The 25327-nt window shown below is 55.3% G+C and overlaps 2 protein-coding genes across 2 annotated transcripts in view; one reads left to right on the forward strand and one right to left on the reverse strand.

Moving 5' to 3' along the window:
• The first annotated feature begins 3762 nt into the window (after positions 1–3762).
• On the forward strand, positions 3763–15928 carry LOC119113070 (solute carrier family 35 member E3). The gene is made up of 6 exons (XM_037237391.1): positions 3763–3811; positions 8897–9311; positions 9750–9860; positions 11017–11169; positions 14787–15008; positions 15402–15928. The coding sequence occupies exons 2-6, from the start codon at positions 8904–8906 to the stop codon at positions 15465–15467; spliced, it is 960 nt and encodes a 319-aa protein (XP_037093286.1). The 5' UTR covers positions 3763–3811; positions 8897–8903; the 3' UTR covers positions 15468–15928.
• A 980-nt stretch (positions 15929–16908) lies between these two features.
• Positions 16909–25327, reverse strand: part of LOC119113068 (uncharacterized) — a 39110-nt gene continuing 30691 nt past the window's right edge. Inside the window, exons 3-6 of the mRNA XM_037237390.1 lie at positions 19607–19796; positions 18258–18414; positions 17393–17467; positions 16909–17067 (exon numbers count right to left, since the gene is read on the reverse strand). Of these exons, the coding sequence (XP_037093285.1) occupies positions 17062–17067; positions 17393–17467; positions 18258–18414; positions 19607–19796 (428 nt within the window). The 3' untranslated portion in view covers positions 16909–17061. The remainder of the gene's footprint in view (positions 17068–17392; positions 17468–18257; positions 18415–19606; positions 19797–25327) is intronic.

Here is a 25327-nt window from a genome sequence, read left to right on the forward strand (position 1 = left end):
TTCGCAACACACTCAGCAGCTCAGGATATGTGGTGTCGACTTGCTTACAGCCTGAGAAGAAGAGCGGTCACCGCGGGAAATCGAACCCCTTTTTGTTTCGCGGACGTACCGCTTAGCCACTGCCCTGCCGGAACCCTACAGCCACTGGACTTCCGGAACCCTGTAGCCACTTGATCACCGGAACCCTATAACAACTTGATCAACGGAACCCTGTAACCACTAGATGATCGGTACCCTATAGCCATTGCACTACAGGAGACCCATAGCCACCGCACTATCAAATTCCTTGCGCCCCTGCACTGCCGGAACCCTATAGCCACTGCATTACCGGAACCGTACAGCCACCGCATTACCGGAACCGTATAGCCACTGCACTACCGCAACCCTTTAGCCACTGGACCACCGGAAGCCTAAGCCACCGGATCACCGGAACCTTGTAGCCACTGGATCACCGGAACCCTGTAGCCACCGTACTACCGGAACCCTATAGCCACTACACTACCGAAGCCCTTTAGCCACTGCACTACCGGAACCCTATAGCCACTGCACAAGCGGAACGCTGTAGCCACTGCACTGTCGGAACCTTATAGCCACTGCACTACTGGAACCCTGCAACCACTGCGATACCGGAACCCTAAAGCCACTGCACTACCTGGAACCTGTAGCCACTGCACTACCCGAACCTTATGCCCATGTTTTCCATATTAGTCATTCGGGACATGCGGAGGAATGTGTTCGCTTACTGAAAGGGTTGCAAAATATTGATTTCGACCAATCTAAGTCACTTTTCTCTGCATGTGGTCTGGAGGCTAATATTTGCAGTGGATGCCATTAAGAAGCGGTCCGGTGGGAGACGGCGAATTTAAAGAGAATGTTCCACATTTGAAGATGTTGAGACATCAGACATGAATAAATAAGCTCACTTATAACCACTAGTATGCTTGTTAAGAGGGAAAGACCTCTGGACAGCACAATTCTCTGTTTAGTGAATAAGTTCCTCAATGCGTCATGGTTTCATAACGTAATCGTGCCTTGCACAACATTCATTGATAGCCAGTTGACGGCGGATGTAGCTGGAAATTGCGCTCGCGAACGCCAGACATGAACGCCTCGATTACTATATTTTTCTTGGCCTTGATCGCCGCGTGACATATGGAATGGCAAGATTTGAGTGACATTATGATCTCTTGAAGCCAAGAAGCCAAGAAGTTTGAAGTACTCTCCCCGAGATACCTTACCCAATTTTCGCGCGCGTGTAGCTCAGAAATTAGAAGGGCTAGGTATTAAAAAGGCAGGATTGTGAACAGCACAAACAGGTCTTCAAGATGACTTTTTCAGTCCAAAACCCCATCTAAATGCGGAACAGTCCTTTTATGCAGAATCGTCAGTAAGTGAGCTTGGATAACGACAACGGTTCCGCTTCTGATGTGGACGTCCGTGGCAACGCTGCTGCGTCAAGTCTCGCGCAAGCTTGAGAGCTCCTGATGGTTGTAGAAGCCAGGCCTTCTGAGGACTGAGCGAAGCTGCTCTGCATGGCGTAGTGCAGCGGTTTGCAGCTGAAGTCACCACAGGGGTAGACCTACTGCACTTGGAGTCAAAGATGCCGCCCTCTCCATTTTTGGAGAGGTCCAACGCTTATCCTAAGTACATGCAAATAAACGAGGTACGAGTCGCGTCCCCCCTCCCCCATGTCCTGCGAGAACCGGTCGTCACTGGTATGCAGTGTAATCTTTCGCGACGGGGCGCCGGTGAAGTAAGCGGACCTGTATCTTACATCTCGGCGTTTGCACGCGGTGACACCTATCGACATACTCAAAGACGTTTTCGCGTTGAGGGAAACCTGTGTACCCACTCTTCGAAATTTCGCACCGATTATGTGAGGTCTTTTTCACTGGTTCAGCGTGCACGGCATTCTTCATTGGTTGAAGAACACCAGGAACGTAAGTGAACGAGGTTGTCGGGTCTTCGATATATGGCACAATTTCAGTTCACAACGTGTTTTCGACATTGGATCATAATGCCCGTGCCGATGCACGACCTCGGGCGCTTCTTGGCGTGGCTGAAGCCGCCCCAGGGGTCGCACACAACGTGACGTCCCGCGACATGAAGGAGCCTAGACCAAGCCCCCTCAGCGGAGGGTGAGGTTGGCATCGTGTCCACGTGATGCGGGAAGTGTAGCTGACCGTGGTTCGAAATGGGGTTTGGAATCAATATGGATTAGCAGGGGGCGGGGGGAGAGCATGTTCTGGAGGAAGGGAAGGAAGAGCGCATATTGGTCTCACGGTATCACACGTGTTGGATCTTACATCTTTCGCATGACGGGTCCAGCATTTTGGGGCCGATAGGACCCGCGACATAGATTGGATGCGTGTCATTGGGCCACTTAGTCCACTGTGGTCTAATTTGTAGACACGAGCAGAGGGGACGTAATGGCCAACTGGTCAGCAGAAGCGGCGCAGCAAGGGGGCAGAGCGGGGAATTGCTTCTCTTGTGGTATGCAGCGGCAGAAGTGTTTTTATCCCCCCGCCCCACCAATTCTTTGGGAGGCCCTTTTGGCCCAAATAAAGACCTTGTGGCTGCTTGAGTACCGCAGCTTCTCGCAGGGCACCGTAGCTACTCGTAAAATACCAAAATTTATATAAGGAAGGCCGCCATAATTGAGCTAGAAGGTACTAAATAAGGCTCAGAAGAGCCTTTCCTACATCAAGAGGCCCGTTTCCTGGATTATGAGGTCACCTTTATGAACACGGTGTCCAGTGGTAACAGGAGGGCCTGTTCTAGGGCAGCAAGACCCTTTGCTGGAAAATTAGAAGGCCCTTTTTCTGGATTTTCAACTACCGCCATATATTATTTACTGGGATATAATACATATGGCAGTTTTAGGAGGCACGTGCCTTCAGTACTCCTCAACCTTGAATACGACACTGCGCATGAGCCTCCCCCGAGGAAGTGCGTCATTTTGTCCGGGAGGCCTCTGGAAAATCCTGCCCCCTTCCCCCTAAGTCAAACTCGGTGGCGCCACCCGTTGTGGTTAGTGCCTTGGACTCCTACGTGGGGGAGGGGAAGGCAGGTTCGTATCCCTATCACGCCATGGCCCCTGATCACTCACGGCTAGTGGAATTCCCGTCTATAAACAGACATGACGTGCGTTGCGTCCCTTTGAAGTAGAACTGGTATCAAGCACTACGACTAGCTACGCTTTGGCTTGCCCTCGTCCCGCCACGCCTCATCGGCTCTTTGAGGCTTCTTTTAGAGATGAGTGAATGCCCACTCTGAACTGACAGCTTTGCAGCGATGTAATACCATTCGAAGCGCCGGCGGGGAGCCCGATATCGGTTATTTTGGGTTGGATTTTGGGCGGGGTTATGGTTGCATCGCCAGCGACGGCCATTCCGCGTCCCTGTCCGATTGGCCCGGACCTCGTCTCAGGGCTACGAGCCTGCGGTGCAGCGCCTGACGAGGCGGCCGAGTCTGCCAGCCGGCGGCAGACGCGGCGCGGACCGGCGCCGCGGCGACGGCGGCGCGTGTGGACCGGACGTGACGGAGCGGCGGCAGATGGCGCTGAGATAGGGCGGCGCCGCTCCCGCCGAGCGGCGCCGCGACACGGCTGCCGGGGCCGGGGCCGCGCCAGTTGATGGGAGGCGGGGCATTGCACTGGCGGCCGCCGGCAGTGCTTACGAGGCGCTGACGTCGGCGCATACCAGCCGCGAGGCGGGCCGTCCAGCCATGCTCGAACGGAGTCATACAGCCGGCGGCTACAGACGGCGGTGAGCAGTGGCTGCAAGGGGCGCTGCCAGATCGATCGTCACTGGTAGGAGACATTGCCTTTGCTTCGGTTGGGGAAAGGTGCCGCGGTTTTTGGACTTAAATTTGAATCATAATTGCACTAGCCAATGGAGTCCTTCGGGGATGGGCAAACCCACGGGTACCCATTCGGAATGAGTAACAACTGGATCGGGTGTACTTCTTTGTAACATCGTGCATTTGGTGCAGTGAGGGGCCCCAAGTGCGGGTTAAGTGATTCATGGATAGCACGGTACTGTTTATGCTTGTTTTCGTCACTGTTGGCCGCACTTACCTGGCTGTTATCATTGAAGAAAAAGTAGTGACACTTTGTGTAAAGTTTTGTTAACATATTGATTTTGATTGCAAGGACATTTCTACGCCCCCAAATCGTTCGTATGATTACATCCGTGGATCGCCCCGAGCATACATGTACATGATACGCGCCCAGCAGTAAGAATCCTTATCGCTCCCTCCGCGGGTCCACGTTATCTGTGCTCCTGTCTCTGCATAGCGTAAAGTGACGCGCATTTATGATGGTGCCACGAGAGATCTGTCCCCATTTGTACATTCGTGTGCGGAATGCATTTTGGCTGTCCGCGCTGACGACAGATGTGGATGTTTGGCTGATGTTTGGCTGACGACAGGTGTGGGACGGGCCCCGCCCGTGCCCGAATTTTGCATCCGCCACTGGTCAAGTCCTGTGCGTTTCTTCCGCCCGATGAAGGAGGGGCTTTCCTGGCGCACGTGTCAGGCGCCCGCACAGGGCGGCCGGGACAGGCTTTGGCCGATAGTGACTGGTCCCGCGGGTTGAAGGTTGTCTGGGGACGGCCGGTGCTGGGATGACCTTCCACTTGATGGTGCCAGCGCATCGCTTTGTTATGGAGCCGGCCGGCGGCAGCCCCGCAGGCTAACGGACCGGCGCGGGAACGAGACGGTGCCGTCTTGCAACTGCACCGCGCCACACTGCAGTGGCTGCGTGTTGCCGTGTGACCGGTCGGTGTACTTTTGCGTTCTGTCTAGCGAGCGTGCCGGCGTCGTGTCACAGACCCCCACGGCCAGACAGTCGCTCGTCTGGTCATACAGCGGCCGAGCGGCGCCGCCCGCCGGTGACCTCTGACGCCGCCTGCCGGTGACCTGGCGACGCCGCCCGCCAGTGACCTCCGGCGCCGCCGGCCAGTGACCTGGCGGCGCCGCCCGCCAGTGACCTCCGGCGCCGCCAGCCGGTGACCTGGCGGCGCCGCCAGCCAGTGACCTGGCAGCGCCCCCCGCCAGTGACCTCCGGCGCCGCCGGCCGGCGACCTGGCAGCGCCGCCGGCCGGTGACCTGGCGGCGCCGCCGGCCAGTGACCTGGCGGCGCCGCCCGGTGAAGTGCGCTCTTGTGTCACCCGCCGGCGCTGTTCGCCGGTGCGGCGGTTCGCGGCCGGTGCCATCGCCCACACCCTACCGGACGGCGGGCGGGGCGGACTGTCACGGTGACTGCCGGTCATGCCTGGACGGCGCGGCATCGATCAGGTGTGCTAGCTCATCTGGACGGGCTTCCGGTGCGCCGTGATCAGCGTCCGCTGCATTCAGGTTTTGCCCGGTCCCTGGCCTTAATGACTGCCGTAGTGCACCTTCCAGTAGCATTGAACGTAGTTCACTGTAAACCAGCAATGGACGGATGGGTGACTATTGGTGGCTAATTGTGACAAAAACCTGGACTTGACGAGTCGAGGGCTTTTGTGCGGACAAGGCGGGTTGTGTCTAACCGGTTTCGGGTCGGCTACCCACCCACCCGGAACCGGCGGCAAGCCGGCGGCAAATTTTGTCATCGCCTGATGGCTTATGAAATGGTAACTTTAGTGTGGGGTACAGAATGAGATTCACTGTTGGGTGCGGAGTGAAAAATATGTTCCCAACTATTTGAATATGAACTTCATTAAGGGTTATCCCAAGATCTCAAGAACAAAGACAACATGCCAAGATCTTGGTCAATTTGCGTGAAAACGCCGGGCACAATGTGTTGGCAACCCGCTGCAGCAGACGAGGGCCGTCTGGGTACGACCTTGCTACAATGTTACCACCTTGCTACCCTGTCACTACTTGCTGCCCTGTTATCAATTTGCTGCCGTTGCCGCCTTGCTCCCCTGTTACCACTTTGCTGCTCTTTTACCACTGCGCTACCGTGTCCCACATTGCTACCCTGTTACCACATTGCTACCCTGTTACCACATCGCTACCTTGTTACCACATTGCTACCCTGTTACCATCTTGCTACCCTGTTACCACCTTGCTTCCCTATAAAACTAGCACGTGGAAAATCCTTGATCATGCATAAAAAGTCCCAAGTGTTGCGTCTGAAACAGCCTCATTGCCAACTGGTTAACGGAGCGGGTTTGTGCATTGCAAATCGACGGTTCGAATATGGGCCCAATATAAATAATTTCAGACAGCTTTCCATCCTTACCGAGGCGGCGGGCCGTTCAGTCGACGGCCAGCTGGCCAGCCGGCGGCCGAAAACCAGCCTTGACACGAGCAGTTTCTTACTGATGTTGGTTGGGCTGCCCACGACATGGCTGACCCTGCTTTCTGTCTGAGCAATTAATTTGAGTCGACACATCGACAACAAAGTGTTTGTTCTGGTCCGCTCCATGGTAAGGTCGCAAACTTGTCGGAAAGGAACCAGATGATGATAGTTACTAAAGTCATTTGTTCTTGCTCCAGAACGATATATATTTTTGTACGAGTCAAACACCCTGTGTTTTGACTGACCTCATTGTGAATGGTAAATCAGCGGGCTAATGTACCCATTCGACACATAACTCGTATAGAACATAACCAATATGTTGTTCTTGGTCCAGAGACCAACTACATCAAGCAGCTCAATAGGTCCCTAGCATTCCAAAAAGCTGCAACTTATTGGTTATCATTTATAAGCAATAAGTACTACCCCGCTTATTTCGAGCGTGATGGTTATTAAGCGTTGCAATTAATACCATTCAGCGTTTGGTGGCCCTATCCCATGTCCTTGGTGGACTGGGTTTATTTCCGTACTTTTGTCCAGCTTTTCTCAGACTTATCTACATATGTCCACGAAATTTAAAGAATCTGTGACGCTCTGTTCACGGATAGACTAGCCCAGATGCCGCATAGAAACGAACGTGCATGCGCGAGGGAGGTTCAGGAGGCCATTCCGCTCCATATGCGTGTGCAGGGAAGGCCCAGGTGGCCATTCCGCTCCATGTGAGTGTGCAGGGAAGGCCCAGGTGGCCATTCCGCTCCATATGCGTGTGCAGGGAAGGCCCAGGTGGCCATTCCGCTCCATATGCGTGTGCAGGGAAGGCCCAGGAGGCCATTCCGCTCCATATGCGTGTGCAGGGAAGGCCCAGGAGGCCATTCTGCTCCATGTGCGTGTGCAGGGAAGGCGCATAATGGCACACTAAGCAGCCCTTGCGCTTTGTTACTGCTGGTTTGTACCACGCAGTAAGTGCCGTAGGACGCGATAATAGACACGGAATTAGATGTACGATCTTGAGGCGTTTATGCGATGCAGGATATGGGTGTTCGGTTCTATCAGCTGCCCGAATAGCGCATGTTGTATGCGACGGCGAGCTGCGAAGAGTAACTTCGAATGATTTCTTACCTGATGTTTAGCCTTTCTTCTGAAACTGAATGGGTCAGGTGTGCTCAGTTTTTGGCCATCATGATAACCGTCTCAGTGTGCAATCTGAATAGGGACGGGGCTTTTGTCATTCACTGACCATTCCAGAGTCAACCCATGAAGCTACAAAATAAGTTTTTCGCGAAAACTAATTTCGCGCAACGACCCGAACTAAATTATCGGTACGAAATGCTGTGTTTTTCGGCGCATTAGAGATGGCAAGGGCACAGCCGGAACGTCGAGATTTTCGAACTGGCAACAGCTGGCATGGCCTGAAGCGGGCCACATGACATGCGTTCAGAGCTCATGTCTGCGGTGCCGGCACCCGGGTGGCTGATGCGGTGCGCCGGAGGTCTAAAACATTTAATCGGGCTTGAATTGTACTCCGGTAAACGGATTGCCCTTTCCTCGGCAACAGAAAGTAATCTTGGCGCGTGCCGTTTGAGGCCCCAAGACGAGCGGGATTGCATGATAAACACGCAAGCGTGGTCAGAGAATTGGCCCGCCTTTGAGCACGGATACCGAACCGCATTCGAATCCAATGAAATGAACAGCAAACACGTGTGAGGATGTTAGGTTGAGAAGTTGCTTTTCACTCGCAAAATCACACGCTTGGTCGCAGGATATAAGAACGAACATATGTGCGTTACAAAGGAATCGCGCTGTAAATGTTGTAGGTAGTGCATTGTCTTAAAAAGCAATTGCAGCCTTCCACAGAAGTCTCTGAAACGCCGAATGCTCCGCTGAGGCAATTTGCGGGGAGCATGGGCACCAGCAGGCAACGATTGAGGGAGCATATGATAGCGATGGCATCGCCGCTGCGGCATGGGAACATATAGGTACATCCAGAACCAGTTATGCCCTTTGATGTCCTTGATTATTGCCCCCCCCCCGCCGCCGCCTCCCCCCCCCCCGTTTCCGTTGCTGTTGGTGTCGCAGGTGAAGACAACACACAAAGAACACAATAAATGAAATCTGCACTCGTGGAAGGCTGGGGACGCCATACATGAAACGATATACTGCAGTGTCCCTTGGAAATTAATGCTGCGCACCACATGTGGCTAACATGTCACTAAACTTTTATTAATTTCTTTTCAGTTAAGCTCAGTATTCTCTGGCTTGTTTGATCCGTAGTGGGTCGCTTCTTCAGGCTTTCACCCGTTAGTCTGATGGCTGCTGATATCAGACTTCGGAGATGGTCACCGCTCACCCCGTCGGCGCGAAGGCTTAAGTGTTAGCTGCGGGGTAAGGGCCCCTATCCACCAACGTAAGGTAACATGCGGCATTAAGCTTATGTCGTCGCATTGAAAGGAACAGAAGACAGTGACATCAACCCCCCCCCCCCCCCCGTCCTTCCGCCCCTGCATCGCTGGGCAGGCTCCCTCGGCAGCGCCCCAGCCCACGAACACGCCAGCGTGGGAGGTCAGCTGGGCAGCGTCCGAAGCTGACGGTGGGTACGCCTGCCGGCAGGGCGGCCATGTCGGCGGCCGCCGCGCCGGCGGCGCCTCCGTCGCGCACGCTGGTCGCCGCCCACTGCTGCGCCAACGTCGCGCTCTCCATCACGCTGGTGCTGCTCAACAAGTGGGTCTACACGCACGTCGGCTTCCCAAACATGACGCTGACGCTGCTGCACTTCGTGACGTCGTTCGCGCTGTGCGCGCTGAGCCTGCGCGCCGGCCTGTTCGCGGCCAAGCGGGTGCCACTGCTGGACATGCTGCCGCTGGCGGCCGCCTTCTGCGGCTTCGTCGTGCTGACTAACCTCAGCCTGCAGTACAACACGGTCGGCACCTACCAGGTGGCCAAGGTGATGACGACGCCGGGCGTCATCGCCATCGGCGCCTGCCTGTACGGCAGGAGCTTCACCTTCGGCGTGAAGCTGTGCACGGTGAGTGGGACGGCGTGGTCTCGATGCGAAGGACGACGGCCTTTTGTAGCCGGCGCGGAACGAAATACCAGCAGCCATTGATTAGCGGGGTATTCCGAGTCGAGTCGGTGATGGTGGGCTGCGGGCATGCGTTGGAGGACTGGTGCAGACACCGTTCTACTGTCGCAGCGGTGTGGCTTTGTGCCATTTTTCACTTCTGACGAAATAACATCTGCTGCTAAGGTGCGTCCTCCTACTTACCTGTGGTTGTCTGTGCTTACCCATGCACAGTGTTAGGAGGATATGCTCTGGGACGCGGGGAAGCCGCATTTCATGCATGCTTTGTTCTCCGCGTTAACGGTCTCCGCCCTGTTGGCAGGTTCCGGTTTCGGAATCCGTCGGAGTGATATTGAACTTCTGTTTTGTTCTCCGCGTTAACGGTCTCTGCCCCGTTGGCAGATTCCGATCACCGTCGGAGTGATATTAAACTTCTGTTTTGACCTGAAGTTTAATGTCATTGGGTTCTTCATGGCATGTGCCGGAGTAGTCGTCACTTCATTTTACCAAGTGGTAAGTAACTAGTGTTTTTGTCGTACCAATTTGTTTGGGGCAGCTGATACGAACGGCTCTGCTCAGGACGGTGTGGGCCGTCCAAACCTCAGCGTCTAACCTAGCGACGTGGATGCTTATCCCCACAATAGACTTGCATGCCCAACACATCCTATGAACATTGAAGGGGGGTGGGGGACTTCGACCGTGAAAGGCCCGTGGCGGTGAGGGAATGCCGTGAGAGCTGAAGAGAGGCCTCTGTGGGGTTCGTGGTGAACTTTCATGTGCCATGACCGGAGCAGGTCATGATACATGACCTTACGGGAGCAGGTCTGCCAACGTCATACGGTCATAGGCATATGACGTCATATACGGCCATAGTATTACGTATGAAGAATAACCCTTGAATGCGTCTTGAGGCCCAAAATGGACCCCAGAATGGTACAAGGCAGTCCGTGTTTCGAAATGGAGAAGTACGAGGCCTTGGACTGATTCGTCAACTTTGATCGGGAAAAATGAAACAGACTCGAAAGGATCAAGGGCTTGAGTACTTTCTTAATCTCAAGGAAAGCATTCAGAATATTCTTCTGAACCTAATATGCGAGTCAATGGTCTCGCTCTTTCATTCCCTCTAAGAAGTGATGTATTGCTATACATATATATATATATATATATATATATATATATATATATATATATATACGTATTGTTGACTTGCAAAATTAGTAGCTTTGAATGTTCACTGTGGATGTCTGTCATTCTATGAAAAGTCTGATTGTACGTTTATGAGGATTCGGGTTGTACTTCCATGGACATTCGGGTTGTACTTCTATGAAAATTCGGGTTGATCGGCATCCTACTGCAAATGCTCGTGTGTAGATGTACCGACAATGACAACGACTGTGTCAACGACAACTTTGGATTGCAATAGTGCTACTTGCTTTTGTTAGAGTAAGAGCTCCAGCCGCGGAAATCAGCAGGAATGCAATAACTTCCAGTGTCATCGTCACACCACAGGTTTCGTGATGTCGGCGCTGTCAGTGCTTCATTGAGTACCACGCGTTTTACGATCACTAGCGCACCACCGCCATGAGCACACTTCTAGCGCCATTAACGGATGCTGTGTAAACCTGACGTTGGCCCGCTGGTCGCTAGATGTCTCTGCCTGTTATTGCAGTGGGTGGGCCGCGTTCAGACCGAGCACCGGCTGAACGGCCTGCAGCTGCTCCTGTACCAGGCGCCGCTGTCGGCCGGCCTGCTGCTGTGCGTGGCGCCGTTGTTTGAGTCCGTCTCCGAGACCCTCTCCCGTCCGCTGACGCCGCAGCAGACTGTACGTACCGGCTCCGCACGACGGATGTGGTGGGGCTCGGGAGCGACGGAAATGTACACACACACTCTGGACTTGGGGCGTAGCGGAGGTGTTGCACCAGGGTGCGCTGGGCTCATGACAAGCTGAGGCTATTGCTAATGAACATCTAGCCAGGGGCAGTCGTGTAGAATAGTACAAACGAACGAGAGGAGTGCGTCGTTGGAAATGCACCAGTTAGTGATTCGCCAAACATAACCATGAATAATGAATGCGCTTCTTGACGTGGTGATACCGGGCTGAGGGTATAAACCATCTCCTGGGACATGTCCATGTTCCATTCTAAGATGGCGTCCACTGGGTGCTAGCCCTGCTTGGCATGCTGAACCAGATGACACCACTTGGGTATTCTCGTCAAGAAACGGATGGGCAGGGGTCTAGACGTCTGCCACATAGATCCACACCACTTTAGGCCATGCTCCCCCTTATGTATATACCTATTTGTTGCACACGAGCGCATTTTAGACACGAGGTGGGTACTACACTATGTCTATGATGTTCTTTTTACCATATCATGTTATGCTGTGTTTTATACTGTATAATGCTGCATCATGCATCATGTACTGGCTCTTGTTGAGCGACTAAAACAAGGTGGAGTCAAGACGGCGTACACTCACACGCAAACACACGCACACACACACACTCACACACGCACTCACACACACACATGCACACACACGCACTCACACACAGACATGCACACACACACACACACACGCACGCACGCACGCACGCACGCACGCACGCACGCACGCACGAGGAAACAAATGGTTCGTCACAATGGAGGCCTGCAGTGAAAACCCCCATGTCGAGCAAGACGTCTATGGACCTGGTTATCTTCATACAATTCACGTCTTGGAAACGGCTGCCGCATGATGTGTTTTTTAATGTTTGTGCAGAACATGCAACTTCCTTTGGTTTTGTTGACTGTGCTATAATATCGATTTGCGGCGTTTTTTGTGCTTGTTGGGTGAAAGTGGTGTGGCTGCTAGAATGATGATGTGTACTACCATTGGTCATCTCGAACGATAATTCGCTCACCGAGTCGGAGTTTATTGACTGCGGCTCGGATTTCATTCCATCGGTTTTGCAGAATGGACGTGGGATGTAGCGATACTGATGATGTCAGTGATTGGGCCTACCGTAAACATGTGAGCGATTCGTTGATTGACGAATCCCTCTGTTGCTGCTCATATATCGTCCAGGTTCGGACGCTCACTGTCTCTAAGCGAGCGGAGCTAAGCTAAGCTGATTATGTTGCATGCTCGTCATTTCACGTTAAGATCTTCCCTTGTAATGTGCATCGTTTGCATTGCGAAACGGGCGCTGCTGCATTGCGTAATTGCAGTAAAGTTGGACTATGACTGTCATCGATTGCGAAAGCATAGTCCGACCTTTTTTATGACCGTTCCTAATTATTATCGTGGGTCTTCAATGATGACACTCGTTTTTTCGCGGCAGCCTCTTTCGCGGCGTAAACGAGTGGTGATTGAAACTGCCGTTGGGAGCAGCCATCCACGTAGCCCGCCGTCGACCATTGCTCAATACGCCCTGTCTCGGAGTGCAGTCTGTTCTTACCCTGGTCGAATCGTTTTCGGCATCTAGTATTTCACAGCATTGTGCTTTATACCATACGCACACATCGTAATGCAGGACGACATCCGTGGCCAACACTTCAGGAGATCCGTTCCATCCCCCATTTCCGTCAGGCTGTAGCGGTGTCGCGCATCTGTCATGGCTTTCGCCTTGAACAAAACATTTTAAGTTTGTTTTCTTCGCCGTATTTATTGCGTGCAGAATCGACAGAAAACCCCAAACCCAAAAGGAAGTCGCAGTTGACCGGTGAGTTCGGGCCTGACTATGTTGCAACGCTATACACACGCACGCACACACGCAGCGACATCTAGCCCGCCCGCGGCGCCATCCCACCCAGGCGTGTCACGTGACCTGCGGCTGCCGTGCAAGGGGCGGGGGCCGCGCAAGCGCCGTGCCGGGGGTTAGCCGGCTGTCGGGCGCGCACGCCAGCACGCAACTGGAGCTGGAGATCGTGCTGACTGATTGATGCTGTTACAGGATTTGCGCGTCACTTTCGCGAGAAATGCTACGGCCCGTGTCTTCCCAAAGGCGCGTAAAAGGGGGCCGAGGTCTGTGACCCTTGCGTAGATTGTTATTTTCAATGCTATTGGCAGGAAAATTACGAAAGGCCAATTACCTATGGCTAGGGCCTAATTTTAAGCTGGGGTCCAATTTTCCTGCCTTGGACACCTAGTTTTTATGTTTTAGGAGGCAAACAGGCGTCCGAAGCTGCCCAAAGTACCAGGCCCTTGCACCCCAGAGGGGCCTGGCTACCTTTGGGGGTTGTGCTGGGGGTGGGAGGTCGGGGTGGGATATGGGATTGGGGGGAGAGTGGCATGTCCAAAAAGCTCCCTCTCGACCGCGTCCCTGGTGGCCGTCACGTCTTCGGAGTCGTTGTTTGGTTTCGACTGTTAATGGGGTCCCGCACCGTCCGGTGTGTGTATTCGTTGCGGTCATTAGGTGGGATAGGACCTGCGACTTATCGTTCCGGAGTGTGTATGCTCTGTCAGTGAGTTTCGTGGCGAGCGAGTGCTTACCCGCCGGCGCCGGAGCATGGCGCCACGTTTATCAACAGGCGACGGTGTGTGCTAGCATGGCACGGCTCGGAGGACAGGGGGGGGGGGGGGGGGGGACTCCTACATGTAGATAGTGCTGTGTAACGGATTACACTCCCCGAGGAAATCACGTATGTGTGCATAAGCTGATTGCGGCTGCGTCATGATCGATTCGTCATTGATTTTGCTGTGTAGAGGCGAGTGCCGTGCGCTTGTTTCGGTTTGCTATGGGCAGCATTGTGGCTGGCTTTCTGCGGCGATCAAGTCTGCGGTCTGTGGCTGCCGGCATTGCTTTACCTTGCGTGGGGTGGGAAGGCGACGTCTTGCGCCCGGCGTTACTGTGGTGTACGGCAGTTGGTGTACGGCAGGGCGCCTACGCGCCAGGCAAGTGGCAGTTGCGCGAGAGAGTTGGGCTTGAGAAGGTGGCGCGTGGCGGGGGCGCGACGTGTTCGGACGCCTCGGACGTTATATTATTGCTTTGTTGTTATTACCGAGGTATTGGGAGAATACTCACGGTAACACCTGACTTAGTGTTTGGTCGGGCTGTGAGAGCGGACGATACTACAGTTACATACACGAGAGGCCTTCGAGACAGGAAGGCCTCTCGTATAACTTAACGGGCCTAGATAAATACAATAATTTAAGACGAGGCACCTTCATCCCAGATGCCATGCGTCTGAGATGAAGGTGAGAATGGCGAACAAACCGCAGCGAGAGACCGCAGTGAACCTTTTCAGGAGTCTAGTGCGTCTCTGTGTGTGTCGACTGTGTGCCTGCTTGTAAACCATGGCACCGTCTGTCCATCACAATGATGAGGCTGCATGCACGTAAATGCACTGACAAATCAGGCTCCGCGTCCCACATGACCATTTCGTTTTGCTTCCCCTCTGCGAAGGACCCCTCCGTGGCATCGCCAGGACCAGTCACCTGCGCACCGCACCCTGTCGCCAGGCGCTGGTGGTGTGCTCGTGCGTCATGGCGTTCGTCATCAATCTGAGTATCTACTGGCTGATCGGCAACACGTCCCCCCTCACGTACAACATGATCGGCCACTCCAAGTTCTGCCTGACGGTGGCGGCCGGCTTTATCGTGTTCCACGACCCCCTCCAGCTGAACCAGATCATGGGCATCAGTCTCACCATGCTCGGCATCATCGTCTACAGCCACCTGAAGGTGCGGCGCGCTCAGTGGCGGCTCCAGCTGTCAGCACCGACCACCGGCTGCGCTGAGGCAGCTGACGACAAAGTGCGGCGGATGGGGAGGGGCGGTGTCGCCAAAACTCGCCGAAGCGGGAAGACTGTATCATTCAGAATTGCAAAACTCGGATGACCTTGCTTTATGTTGTTCGTGAGCGTACTTTCGTTGAATTCTTCTGCGTTAACGTTGCTGGCAACGAACAGTCGCCGCCCGATGCTCCACAAGCGGATCGCCCAGCCGATTCATGTTTCCTGACAATGCCGTGGCTTGTTGAGTCCTAGTCTTTTGACCACATTTGGCCCCGGTCCGTATTTTCCCATCGTTCACAGGGCTGCGGCGTGCCGATGACGCGGGACGCCCCTGTTCCAGATGAAGCAGTCGGCGTCGGTGCGTTTGCCGACTGTCAACGGTGCCCTCAAACGGTCGCTGATGTAGGCGCGGCAGGCCGGCCGTCCGCCGCCGCGTGGCGCCCGGCTGACCTCGGCCGGGCGTCACTACGTGGGCCGAGAGTCCCGGGAGGTGTCCAGAAGGAGAGGGGAGGGGACGACACCAGCAGTCGCCAAAGAGAGCCGAGCCGGAGATGTGGCAGTGTTGGGAAAGGAATTGGGACGGTAACCAGTGGCACCGATACACCTGTGTGAAAATCGCTTGCGTAAGCGGCCAGTCGTTCTACTGTGAGATCATTTGTGTTATTATCAGCATGTTGAAATGATGCGCTTTTGTTTCTTGTGACATGCTAAACGTTTCGTCGCGTGCCACTACAGGCATCGTTTACCACAGTTCGCTTAGGATGGAAGGTGGATCGTCGTGACGCTGGCGTGGCAGATTCTTAACGAGCGAGCGGGCTCGCAAACGTCACCCGTGGTGTTTGTCTCGCTTTTTATGTCATACTGGCAGGGGGGGGGGGGGGTCAGGACATTATGTCGAAGACAGCGGCCTGCGCCTGGCCGTATACCATCACGGAGGGTAGGTAAGGAGCTCATCCCGCCGTGTGGCCGTTTGCGCGGAACTGCTGGTCGCCACCATTGCTTTGCCTTGGATAACAGGACCCACTGTCTTTTTCACGAACTCAGAAAGGTGCTTTGAATTATAGGGCGCTCCGACTGCTTGGCGATAGGGCGGCAGAACTGGCGAAGAAGCGTTCTCGTGGGGTCTGGATCCCTTCCTCACCCGAATCCCTGCTCGCCTGGATCCCTCGACGGCCTGAACTGGACTGGACGGGTCCGAGTGTGCGTCAGTCGGGCGGTGCGGTGGATTGCTGCGTCAGGTGGCAGGAGTTATCAAACCTCGAGAGGCGCGCGTATGTGCGGTACGATCTACATGCATGTCTCACGAACGGAGGACTTGACCCCGCACCGACCCCGCGGGGATTGTGCGCTAACTCACACACCACGCACGACTGAAGAGCATTTCGATCCCTTCAGGCCGCGGTCCGGTGGCTGATGCCGTGTGCTCCTGTCAGCCCGGCTGCGACCGTATCTGCGTGCTTGTGTGCTACCCGCTCGGGCGGCCAGGGCGTGGCGGTCGTGGGTCGCAAACCTGGCCATTCTCGAGTCACGACCATGGCCGGTTCTGTAGCTTAGCGTTGGAGCGACGCACCCGGCGGGCTCAGCGGGCGGGCAGTGATCGTGTGATAGGCCAGGCGCGCACCAAATGCACCAGCGCCAAATGCATACGGGAGAGGTGTATTTACGCACAGAGCTTTGGGGCTGTAAAATGCACAGGTCTTCCGCAAGATGCGGATGGTGTTGAACACTTGCACGCGGTGCCTTGCCTTGCCTTGCCTTGGATGCCTTGCATCATTGTGCTTCCGATGAGCTCGTGCTCCCAGTTTTTGTCGCGCGGTAAGCTACGTCACTCCGTCTCGCATGCCTTGTCTATTTACAAAACAGTTTATTGATAGAACCTTTGTACATATCTTACATAAAACTCAGGTGCGGATAATGCAGTACGGGTTTCTACGACCTGTGCCTTCTATACGCTCAATACTCCAAGATCGCCCCGCATTGCGCGGATCGGCATCGTGTCCTCAATCCTGAAATAAAGAACACTTCATAAAACAGTATTTACCGCTTAATCATAGAACAGGCCTGACCACCTACAACGCGCCGGATGATCGCGATACACATCTGACGGTCTGCTCAGACCGGCACGAGACGACTGGCTCAGTGACTGGACTGTGCACGTGCAACGCCGCTCCGCCTCGGGCGCTTCAGGTCCCTCAGTCGCTGGCGGGGTCCGCCCGCTGGTGCACGGAACCTCCGATGACCTCGTCGGATCGCCGCTGGTCGGCGACGCGAGTCTATGACACGACACAACACCTGGCCGCCCTGTCGCCGGATTCAGGAGGGCGCGTTCACCTTGGACCGCATGCGCGCGTGCACGCGGAGGAACTCGGGCGTGACGTCAGCAGAGGGTGGCGCCGCGTCCTGCGCCTGGAGACGAGAAACGACGTGTCAGCAAGCTTCCGGGCGCATGGGGAAGCACGGGGAGACTCGTTATCAGCTGAGCCGACATCCCCGACTGAAGTCAGCGGCGGAGCTCTGCCCAGCCTCGAGGCGGCCCATGTCCAGGAGATGCATTCAACAAACCGGAGACGCAGTTTCCGGCGTGTCCCACTCTTTCCGCAGATTTCGACTCCCTGTAAGGCTTGCCAGCGGCTCTGTCCAAACCGGCCAGCGCCGGGCGCCGGCGGAGCCCGGCTCCCTGGAGGCGGGCCCGACGGACCGCCGGCGGCGGCGGAGGCCGGACGACCCCAAGCCACATGGCCCGACACGCCCCGTTCGTACACAGATTATGTCAGCGTCCCGACAAGCGGCGGCCGCCGTGTCGCCGCCGTGGCACGCGCCCGGCGGTGACGACGGACGCCGCCCGGCGTCACGGCTTGTCGTGACGGCCCGGAGCGGCGCCGTCACGGGTCCGGGTGGCGCCGGCCGCCCCGCGCGACCCCAGCGGGCGCTGCTGCTGGCGGCGCCGGCCGGACCGAGCGGGACGGACGGCGCCGAGACTCGTGTCAGAAATTCCGGCTCTCTTTCTCGGGCCGCCCGGTGCCCTCGTCCCAGAACGTTCGAGTGTGCCCCGTGTCATCACCGGCTCATGCCCTCCCATGGACCCAGCCCGTATTGGCGGCGTGACCATCTATGCTGGTGGATGACTCCGTCAGCCGAATCACATGGGGCAAACGCGACTCAAACACACGGCGGTGGCCGGGTGGCAAACACTGGCCTTTGGCTCTGCGCGTGACATGCGCTCCTCCAGCGCGATCTCGAAGCTGGTCCGGTTGTCTCGCAGCTGGTCCTGCAGCTGGCGCCGCTCCCGCTGCTCGCGGTGGCGCTCCATGGCTCGCTGCAGCTCGCTCTTCTGCCCCAACAGGTTCTTACCGCTGAGGAGTACACGCGAATACTTGGTGATATCGGAGGTGTAGACGGCGGTTTGGAACTTTGGGCGACGGTTGGATTCGATACGGGTTGCCCTCCTGCTCGTTTACATGACTCCTCTGGCCGGCTAGGGGATCTTAGGGGGTTTAAGCGGGATGTCAGGCTTTCAGGTTTACTGGTTGACGCTCCCAGACTTAAAGGAAGCCACAACACCGATTAACACCTAATCTCGCCACCCAACTTTACGATGCATACCACGAAAACAGGGGTTATCGTTTCTAACTTCGGGACGCCAGTTCCACGCGTTTGGAGCCACTTCGCTTCACCTCGCCTTGCCCTGCATCCCACCCTTCCCCGTCAAGACCCGCCCTGCGTCGGCACCAGCTCGGCACAGACCACCCGGCGCTTCGGCTGCGGGCAGTGGCGGAGCCTCTCCACTGTCCGCCGCACGACGGCGATGTGTCGCAGCGGTCCGCCCCCATCCCTACGGCCCTCTGTCGCGGCCCGGGGTGCCCCCCCCCCCCTACGGCCCTCTGTCGCGGCCCGGGGCGCCCCCCTCCCCCCCCCCCCTACAGCCCTCTGTCGCGGCCCGGTGCGCCCGCCCGCGCCCGCCCGTCGCGGACCGGATGTGGGGCGGCGCTGATGGCCAGTGCCGTCCGGCGCGGCGCCCGTGGCCGACCGACCCAGTCACAGCGTGGCCTCGGCTCGGCTCGGACGCGCCGCCGGCGCCGTGCCATGTGGATTAGGCGCAGACGCGGCGAAGGATGTAGGTTAAACGGGTCGTTTTATTTCGACGCCGACCTTGAGTCATTATTGACTTGTAGGGAACTGGGTACAACCAACGTTCGCTGTTTATTGGAGGCGCGAGGGCGCTAGCTATGCTCCGTTCCAGCGATCGTTTGGGCCGAGGTGAACGGAGATGGACAAAGGCTCCACTTCGTGGAAAGAGAGGGATGGAGGACGGAGGTCCTCAGCTTTTGAAGACTTTAACGCTAGCCCTGTGGCGATGTATGGCAAGCTATGCCCAAAGAGGCAGTCTGATAGCCTCCGTCCAACTTTCGGCCCTCTCCAGGGTCGCTGACGACGGCTGATGTCCATCAATGGGCGGGAAAACTGTGTCCGCCCACATACCGACTGTACCGGTGGCGAGGCCTCCATCTCCCACCAGGCCGTGCACCCCTGCTTGCTCGTACTTACATTTTCTGGTTAAAGGCGAGCTCCCTGTGCAGCTTCTGCTGGCGGTCGGCGGCCGGCGGGAGCGGCGCCGACAGCCGGCGCGGCACCAGCGCTCCGTCCGAGGCCATGCCGCCACTGAAGCTGGACCGGGCCGGCCGACTCTCCTCCTCCGAGTCCGAGTAGTCCGGCTCCGGAATCACGGCAGACAGGTCTGCCGGCGGACAGGCGGAGTCAGACAGCTGAAGACACTCTGGGATCACGGCAGGCAGGCCAGGTCAGATGAGCTAAGGCATTCAGGGATCACGGCCGACAGGCGAATTCAGATCAGCTAAGGCACTCCGGAATCGCGGTAGACAGCCGGGGTCAGACAAGTTAGGACACTCCGGGATCGCGGCCAACAGGCAGAGTCAGACGAGCTTGCTCAGGGATCACGGCCGACAGACGGAGTCAGACCAGCTAAGACACTCGGGGATCACGGCCGACAGACGGCGTCAGACGAGCTTAGACACTCAGGGATCACGGCCGACAGACGGGGTCAGACGAGCTTAGACAATCCGGAATCACGACTGACAGACGGGGTCGGACGAGCTTAGACACTCAGGAATCACGGCAGACAGACGGGGTCAGACGAGCTTAGACACCCGGGGATTACGAGCGACAGATAAGGTCAGGCGAGCTAAGACACTCAGGGATCATGGCCGACAGACGGGGTCAGACGAGCTTAGACACTCGGAGATCACGGCCGACATACAGGGTCAGACGACCTTTGGCACTCAGGGATCACGGCCGACAGATAAGGTCAGCTGAGCTAAGACACTCAGAGATCCCGACCGACAGGTCTGCCGGTCACGGCGGACGGCGTAGAAAAGCCCCCGATCTAAAACAGACGTCATCGCGTTGTGGGCCAGGAACACCGCAATGGCATGCATGAAGATTACCTAAATGCATGTTTGTTGGATATGATGTAGTAGCCAGGTAGCATTTGGAACTGTTCATGGCCCACTGACATGGCATCATTTGACACCATCTTGAACGGAGCAATGGACGCGCGTTGGTTCGAGTTTTATGCTGTCTTCCCTGGAGAGTTCCAGGCAAGCAGCGCTGACTGGAGTGCAGCGGTAAGGCAGCCATGGGCGAAATTCCCGAAAATAAGCTTGGACGTTCGAAGTAGTTGAAAATAGCCACACCTACTACAAAATATGAAACAAAGTTGTTTCCGTATTTGGTCCACTTCCTAAAACTGTTGGCAGGAGAGATCCCCTTCCCCAGCTGAATAAGAAACTTAAACCCGGGGAAGCGGAATCAACAAACATCCGATGAGAAGGTCAATGAACAAAATTAAACACGCTTTAAAATCAAAAGAAATAATTGTATTTCATACAAGAACTGCCCGATTTCAAACTATTCCATTGGGCCATTCGTCACTAAATCCCCCGCGTGGCGTAGCAAGAAGGCACAGTTCACCTGGTGCGGCAACGATGTCTCGACGTACGTAACACGTAGGTGGTATGCTGGCAAGGGACTGATGCATCATCGCTGCTGTGCAACGCTCACGGCTATCCTGACACTGAACGTGTCCACTTTCTCTCCATGCTCTCGGAGCGGGCTCGCATCTACGCAGCTCAAAGCACTCCCCATCGCGGCGTGAAAGATCTCGCTGACTGTTCCGATCATTCGATCCTGCCCCGCGCGATAAGCCGGCCCCAGGCGAGGAAAACCTGCCCACGGGGCAATAAATCAGGGTGCTGCAGCGATACGGGAGCCGATACGGACCGCGCCGAGCCGCAGCTGACCTCTACGATGCTGAGCAATCAGATGCATGCCTTCTAACCCCATCCGCATGGCGGTGGGCCTCACGCAAGATGTTGCACCGATCGACCAAGCACTATTTAAGGATCTCCATCTCATTCTTCATGAGGAAGGCTGATATGCGAAACATACAATGTTGAATGTATACGTGCATATATGTTAATATATTGTCAATTAAATCACCAGAACATTCGGCATGATCTGTATCAAAATATTATTGAGCCGGGAAGTCGTAAATGTAAAAAAGCTGAGATTTAAACCAGCTTGTTTGTACTAAACGAGAGTATTTGAAGATAATCGCTATCCCTTCTTCAGCTTTGGTTAGACAATTGTCTGACAATTGACCATAGTGTGACTATTGTCTCCGTATTGTCTAACCAAGTCTAAAGAAGGGAAAGTGATTATCCCAAACTCTACACTTCACTTTAAATAAAGAGGGGCTAAACAGCATAACTGCGAATGGAGCGAGCAACAACACACCACTAGGCCGACAGCAGAAGCTCCTCGTCTCCGCAACGAGCGTTACTTCTGGGCAAAGGAATTCTGGCCATCAGTGATAGCCTGCGGGAAGTTGGGTGACTATCAACTACGAACATCTGCCTGTATCACGGCCTCGTTGTTCTTAAGACAATTTTGACATTAGAACCCATTACTCGAGCGCGACCCTGTTCCCAGGCATAATATTCACCAACGCACAACTGGATATCCTGATGGCATTGCGATCAGGATATCCAGTGGTGATATTCCAGGTCCGATACAATCCGAGTCTGGAAGGCGGAGGTTTAAGGCTGCTTTCAATGATTTGTCCCCCGCCATCCGTGCGCTGGTCTGCAACACGCTTCAAGGTCGAGGCGCGAAAGCAAAACCACGTGGTTAGGAGTCAACCGGGTATTAACAACGCGAAAAAATACTTCGCTTATCTTATATCGTGTATGAGTGAGTGTATGCATCATTTTCTTTTCTAGCCGAAGTCAAAAGTTTTCGTCTCACTATTTTATTTTTCCCTGACCCGAGGATCAAAATGGCCGCGCTGCATGGACTTGCCTCACGATGTATATAAATGAATATGGATAAAGTTGTACCTTTGGCTTGGTCGGTACTGTGTGAAACATATATTCTTCATAACTTGATTCAGTGATCACCATGCGATGTGTGAAATGGAATACTTAAAAAAATATTCTTAAGCTAAATTGCTGACGAAAAGACTGGAAACAAAATATCTATCATCGATTTTACTAGAGCGTCCACCACGGTAACCACCTCTGTTGACGCACGTATCATCCTTGCAACGTTGCCCGCATTCCCACTAACTTGCAGCCTCACTCATTAACGCTCACACCATCTGGACTATGAACAATGAACATCTCGGACAATGAACCGCGTTGGTGGAGGGTGAAGCATCAGTGTGGTAGCAGTGTAGTAGAGTTTAACAGCGGTATCAGTGTGCGCACATAATAACCAACGGGCACGTGCCCCTCCTTTACCAAATTTATGGCGTTTATTAACATGCACGTGACGAAAACGTGACAGGTTCAAAATTTCAGGTTTCAAGAAAAAATAAGAAAATCGAGAATGTGTGACGTAGTTTCACATTCCGCCGGACCTTACCACCCAACTATGCTCCTCCCGCCCACTACGCAACCCGTATAACCCCCTGACTTGGTCCCTCTGCCCCCCGCAGTTCCACTGCTCCCTCGCCACCTAGGAATTGTCTCGCTGTCCCACAACTCAGAGGTTATCTTGAAGAACAAAGTCTACTTCCAATGTTTTGCATTAATGGTTTCGTGTGTCAGTGCGCTTGTTAAGCGGCCATTGCTGCGTGCTCCCTGAACCCATCGTCCAGAGAGCGCCGGTTCAGTTCATCGTGCCATTGCTGCGTACTCCCTGAACCCATCACCCAGAGTAGGCCGATCCAGTTCATGGGATAAGGCTGTCTGTAGCCTGCCTGCCAGGACCATCGAGGATTACACATGCCGCACAGTAGCCCGAAAACGCTCGCCCGAGACAGGGGTGACCCCTTTGGCTCGCTTGCGAGCTGACTTTTGACCTTATGTCGGCTGGGCAGAGCGGTGCGCCGCGCCCGCCCCGGCAGGCGCACGCATTGTCGGAGGATAACGAACACTGTTGTCTATCTCACGAAAATCCCCGGCGTTCGGTGCCTAAGGACAGAGTCGCAAATGCACCACTGCTTCTGCTCCCAGATTAGCACCGAAGCACGTCAACTAGCCCGGAGTAGCAATACGTGGGTGGTGGTGAGCTCAGTGTACAAGCAACAAGCTCTATTTAGCCTGGGTTCTGGGGCCGGCGTCACCTAAGCAGAACGAGTTTCTTTAAAAAACGAAGCGCTGCATCAATGGGTCTCAGTTGGTCCGCCTGTGACCCGCCTCTGACCTGTCCGACTGCCGTCCGACCGCTGTTCGTTCCCAGTTCGAGCGGCCGGCGTCCGAGCCTCCGAGCGTCCGAGCGTCCCCTCCCGCACCCTCCTCGCGCCGCCACCGAGCCCCGACTGCCGCCCGGGCCGCGGCCGATCCCTCCCCTCCCGCCGCGCGGCCGGACCGGCCCGCCGCCTGCGGTGCGCAACGGCGGGATGCCGCCCGCCGGACGGGTCGTTTTTGTACGCGCGTCCTATTCGAAATAGAGGTGGGTGGTCCTCCGGGTAGGCAAGCGCCATCGCACGTAGCGACAGTGCGGAACTGGTCATGGATGAAATAATGTTGTAAGCCGGTACAGGGGCGTAAATTCACAAAATGAGCTGGGGAAGAGGGAGGCGAGGAAAATATAACACAACTTACCCAAAAAATACTCCACCAAAAGGGTTTCCCTCGACTTTGGCCCGCTCTCTTTGCAAAGGTGCGGGAGGGGCAGGAGCTCAAGTTGGGGGGGGGGGGGAGCCCCAGTTCAATAGGAGACTACACCCCTACGTCAGACGTTTGAGTTGCGTTTCTTCCACTGGCCATGAGCAGAACAGATAACAAAGAAGAACGATAACGCTGAGCATTCAATTTCAGCTGACTCTGCGTCGCGGGCCGAAAGATAAACATCATAAATAACGAAACAACGGGTCGGGACGACCAACGTCCAGTGGTTTCCAAATTACTGCGAGCGGCTCTCGACGCACTGTGGGCGGTTCCCGAGTTATTGCCTCTAAGCCGCTCACCAACAGTCGCCGCCGAGAGCAGGCGCCTAGCAGCCACGGAGAAAGCCGAGCCGGTTCCATCGGGCGCCGCGTAATCAATCGTGCCATAGAAAGTGAAAACGACGACAAAACGCCGCCGCCGATGACGATTATGACGCGGCGCGCCGCCGCTGCAGCCGCTAGAGCCCGCCCACGGCCGGTGGCGACCGCCGGCAGCTGTCATGCGCCATCAGCGCAACGCAGCTCAGGGAATGGAGCCCGCCCACGGCCGGTCGCGACCGCCGGCAGCTGTCATGCGCCATCGGCGCAACGCAGCTCAGGGAATGGAGCCCGCCCACGGCCGGTGGCGACCGCCGGCAGCTGCCATGCGCCATCGGCGCAACGCAGCTCAGGGAATGCACGCTAAACGGCACAACACAGACCCGGCGAGGTGAAGGTCAGAAATGTATACACGGGTGGAACATGACTGATTTCAGGGGGATGCAGCTGTATTCTGGCGTTTCAGAATGAATGTAAGAATACAGCTGTATCTTACTTCATTTTATCCACGATGTTGCATGGGTACAATGAAGTAAAAAAACACTTACACCCTCAACTTAATTGAAAAGTTCCGCTTATGAATACGCACTTTTGCTCGAATCCGCTCCGGCGGAATCGATCCCGGCTGCGACGCAGAAAGCATTTGACTGATTCCGATTCGACTCCAAAACGCCGCAACCCAGTTTTGCAAGTGCTATTCCGATCCAATAAGTGTTGCTCGGTCTTAGAACTGATTACGTTGGAGTCGAATCTGTTGA

The sequence above is a fragment of the Pollicipes pollicipes genome, unplaced genomic scaffold (assembly GCF_011947565.3).
Source record: "Pollicipes pollicipes isolate AB1234 unplaced genomic scaffold, Ppol_2.1 Scaffold_7261;HRSCAF=8764_pilon_pilon_pilon, whole genome shotgun sequence".
NCBI classification, from domain to species: domain Eukaryota; kingdom Metazoa; phylum Arthropoda; class Thecostraca; order Pollicipedomorpha; family Pollicipedidae; genus Pollicipes; species Pollicipes pollicipes.

What these genes read in the sequence shown, in the direction of transcription:
- LOC119113070 (XM_037237391.1), top strand. Translation starts at nt 8,904, where the DNA reads ATGTCGGCGGCCGCCGCGCCGGCGGCGCCTCCGTCGCGCACGCTGGTC. An exon ending in TCACTTCATTTTACCAAGTG is followed by an intron (nt 9,861 to 11,016) that starts GTAAGTAACTAG and finishes CTGTTATTGCAG; the next exon opens with TGGGTGGGCCGCGTTCAGAC. An exon ending in TCGTCTACAGCCACCTGAAG is followed by an intron (nt 15,009 to 15,401) that starts GTGCGGCGCGCT and finishes CCCCTGTTCCAG; the next exon opens with ATGAAGCAGTCGGCGTCGGT.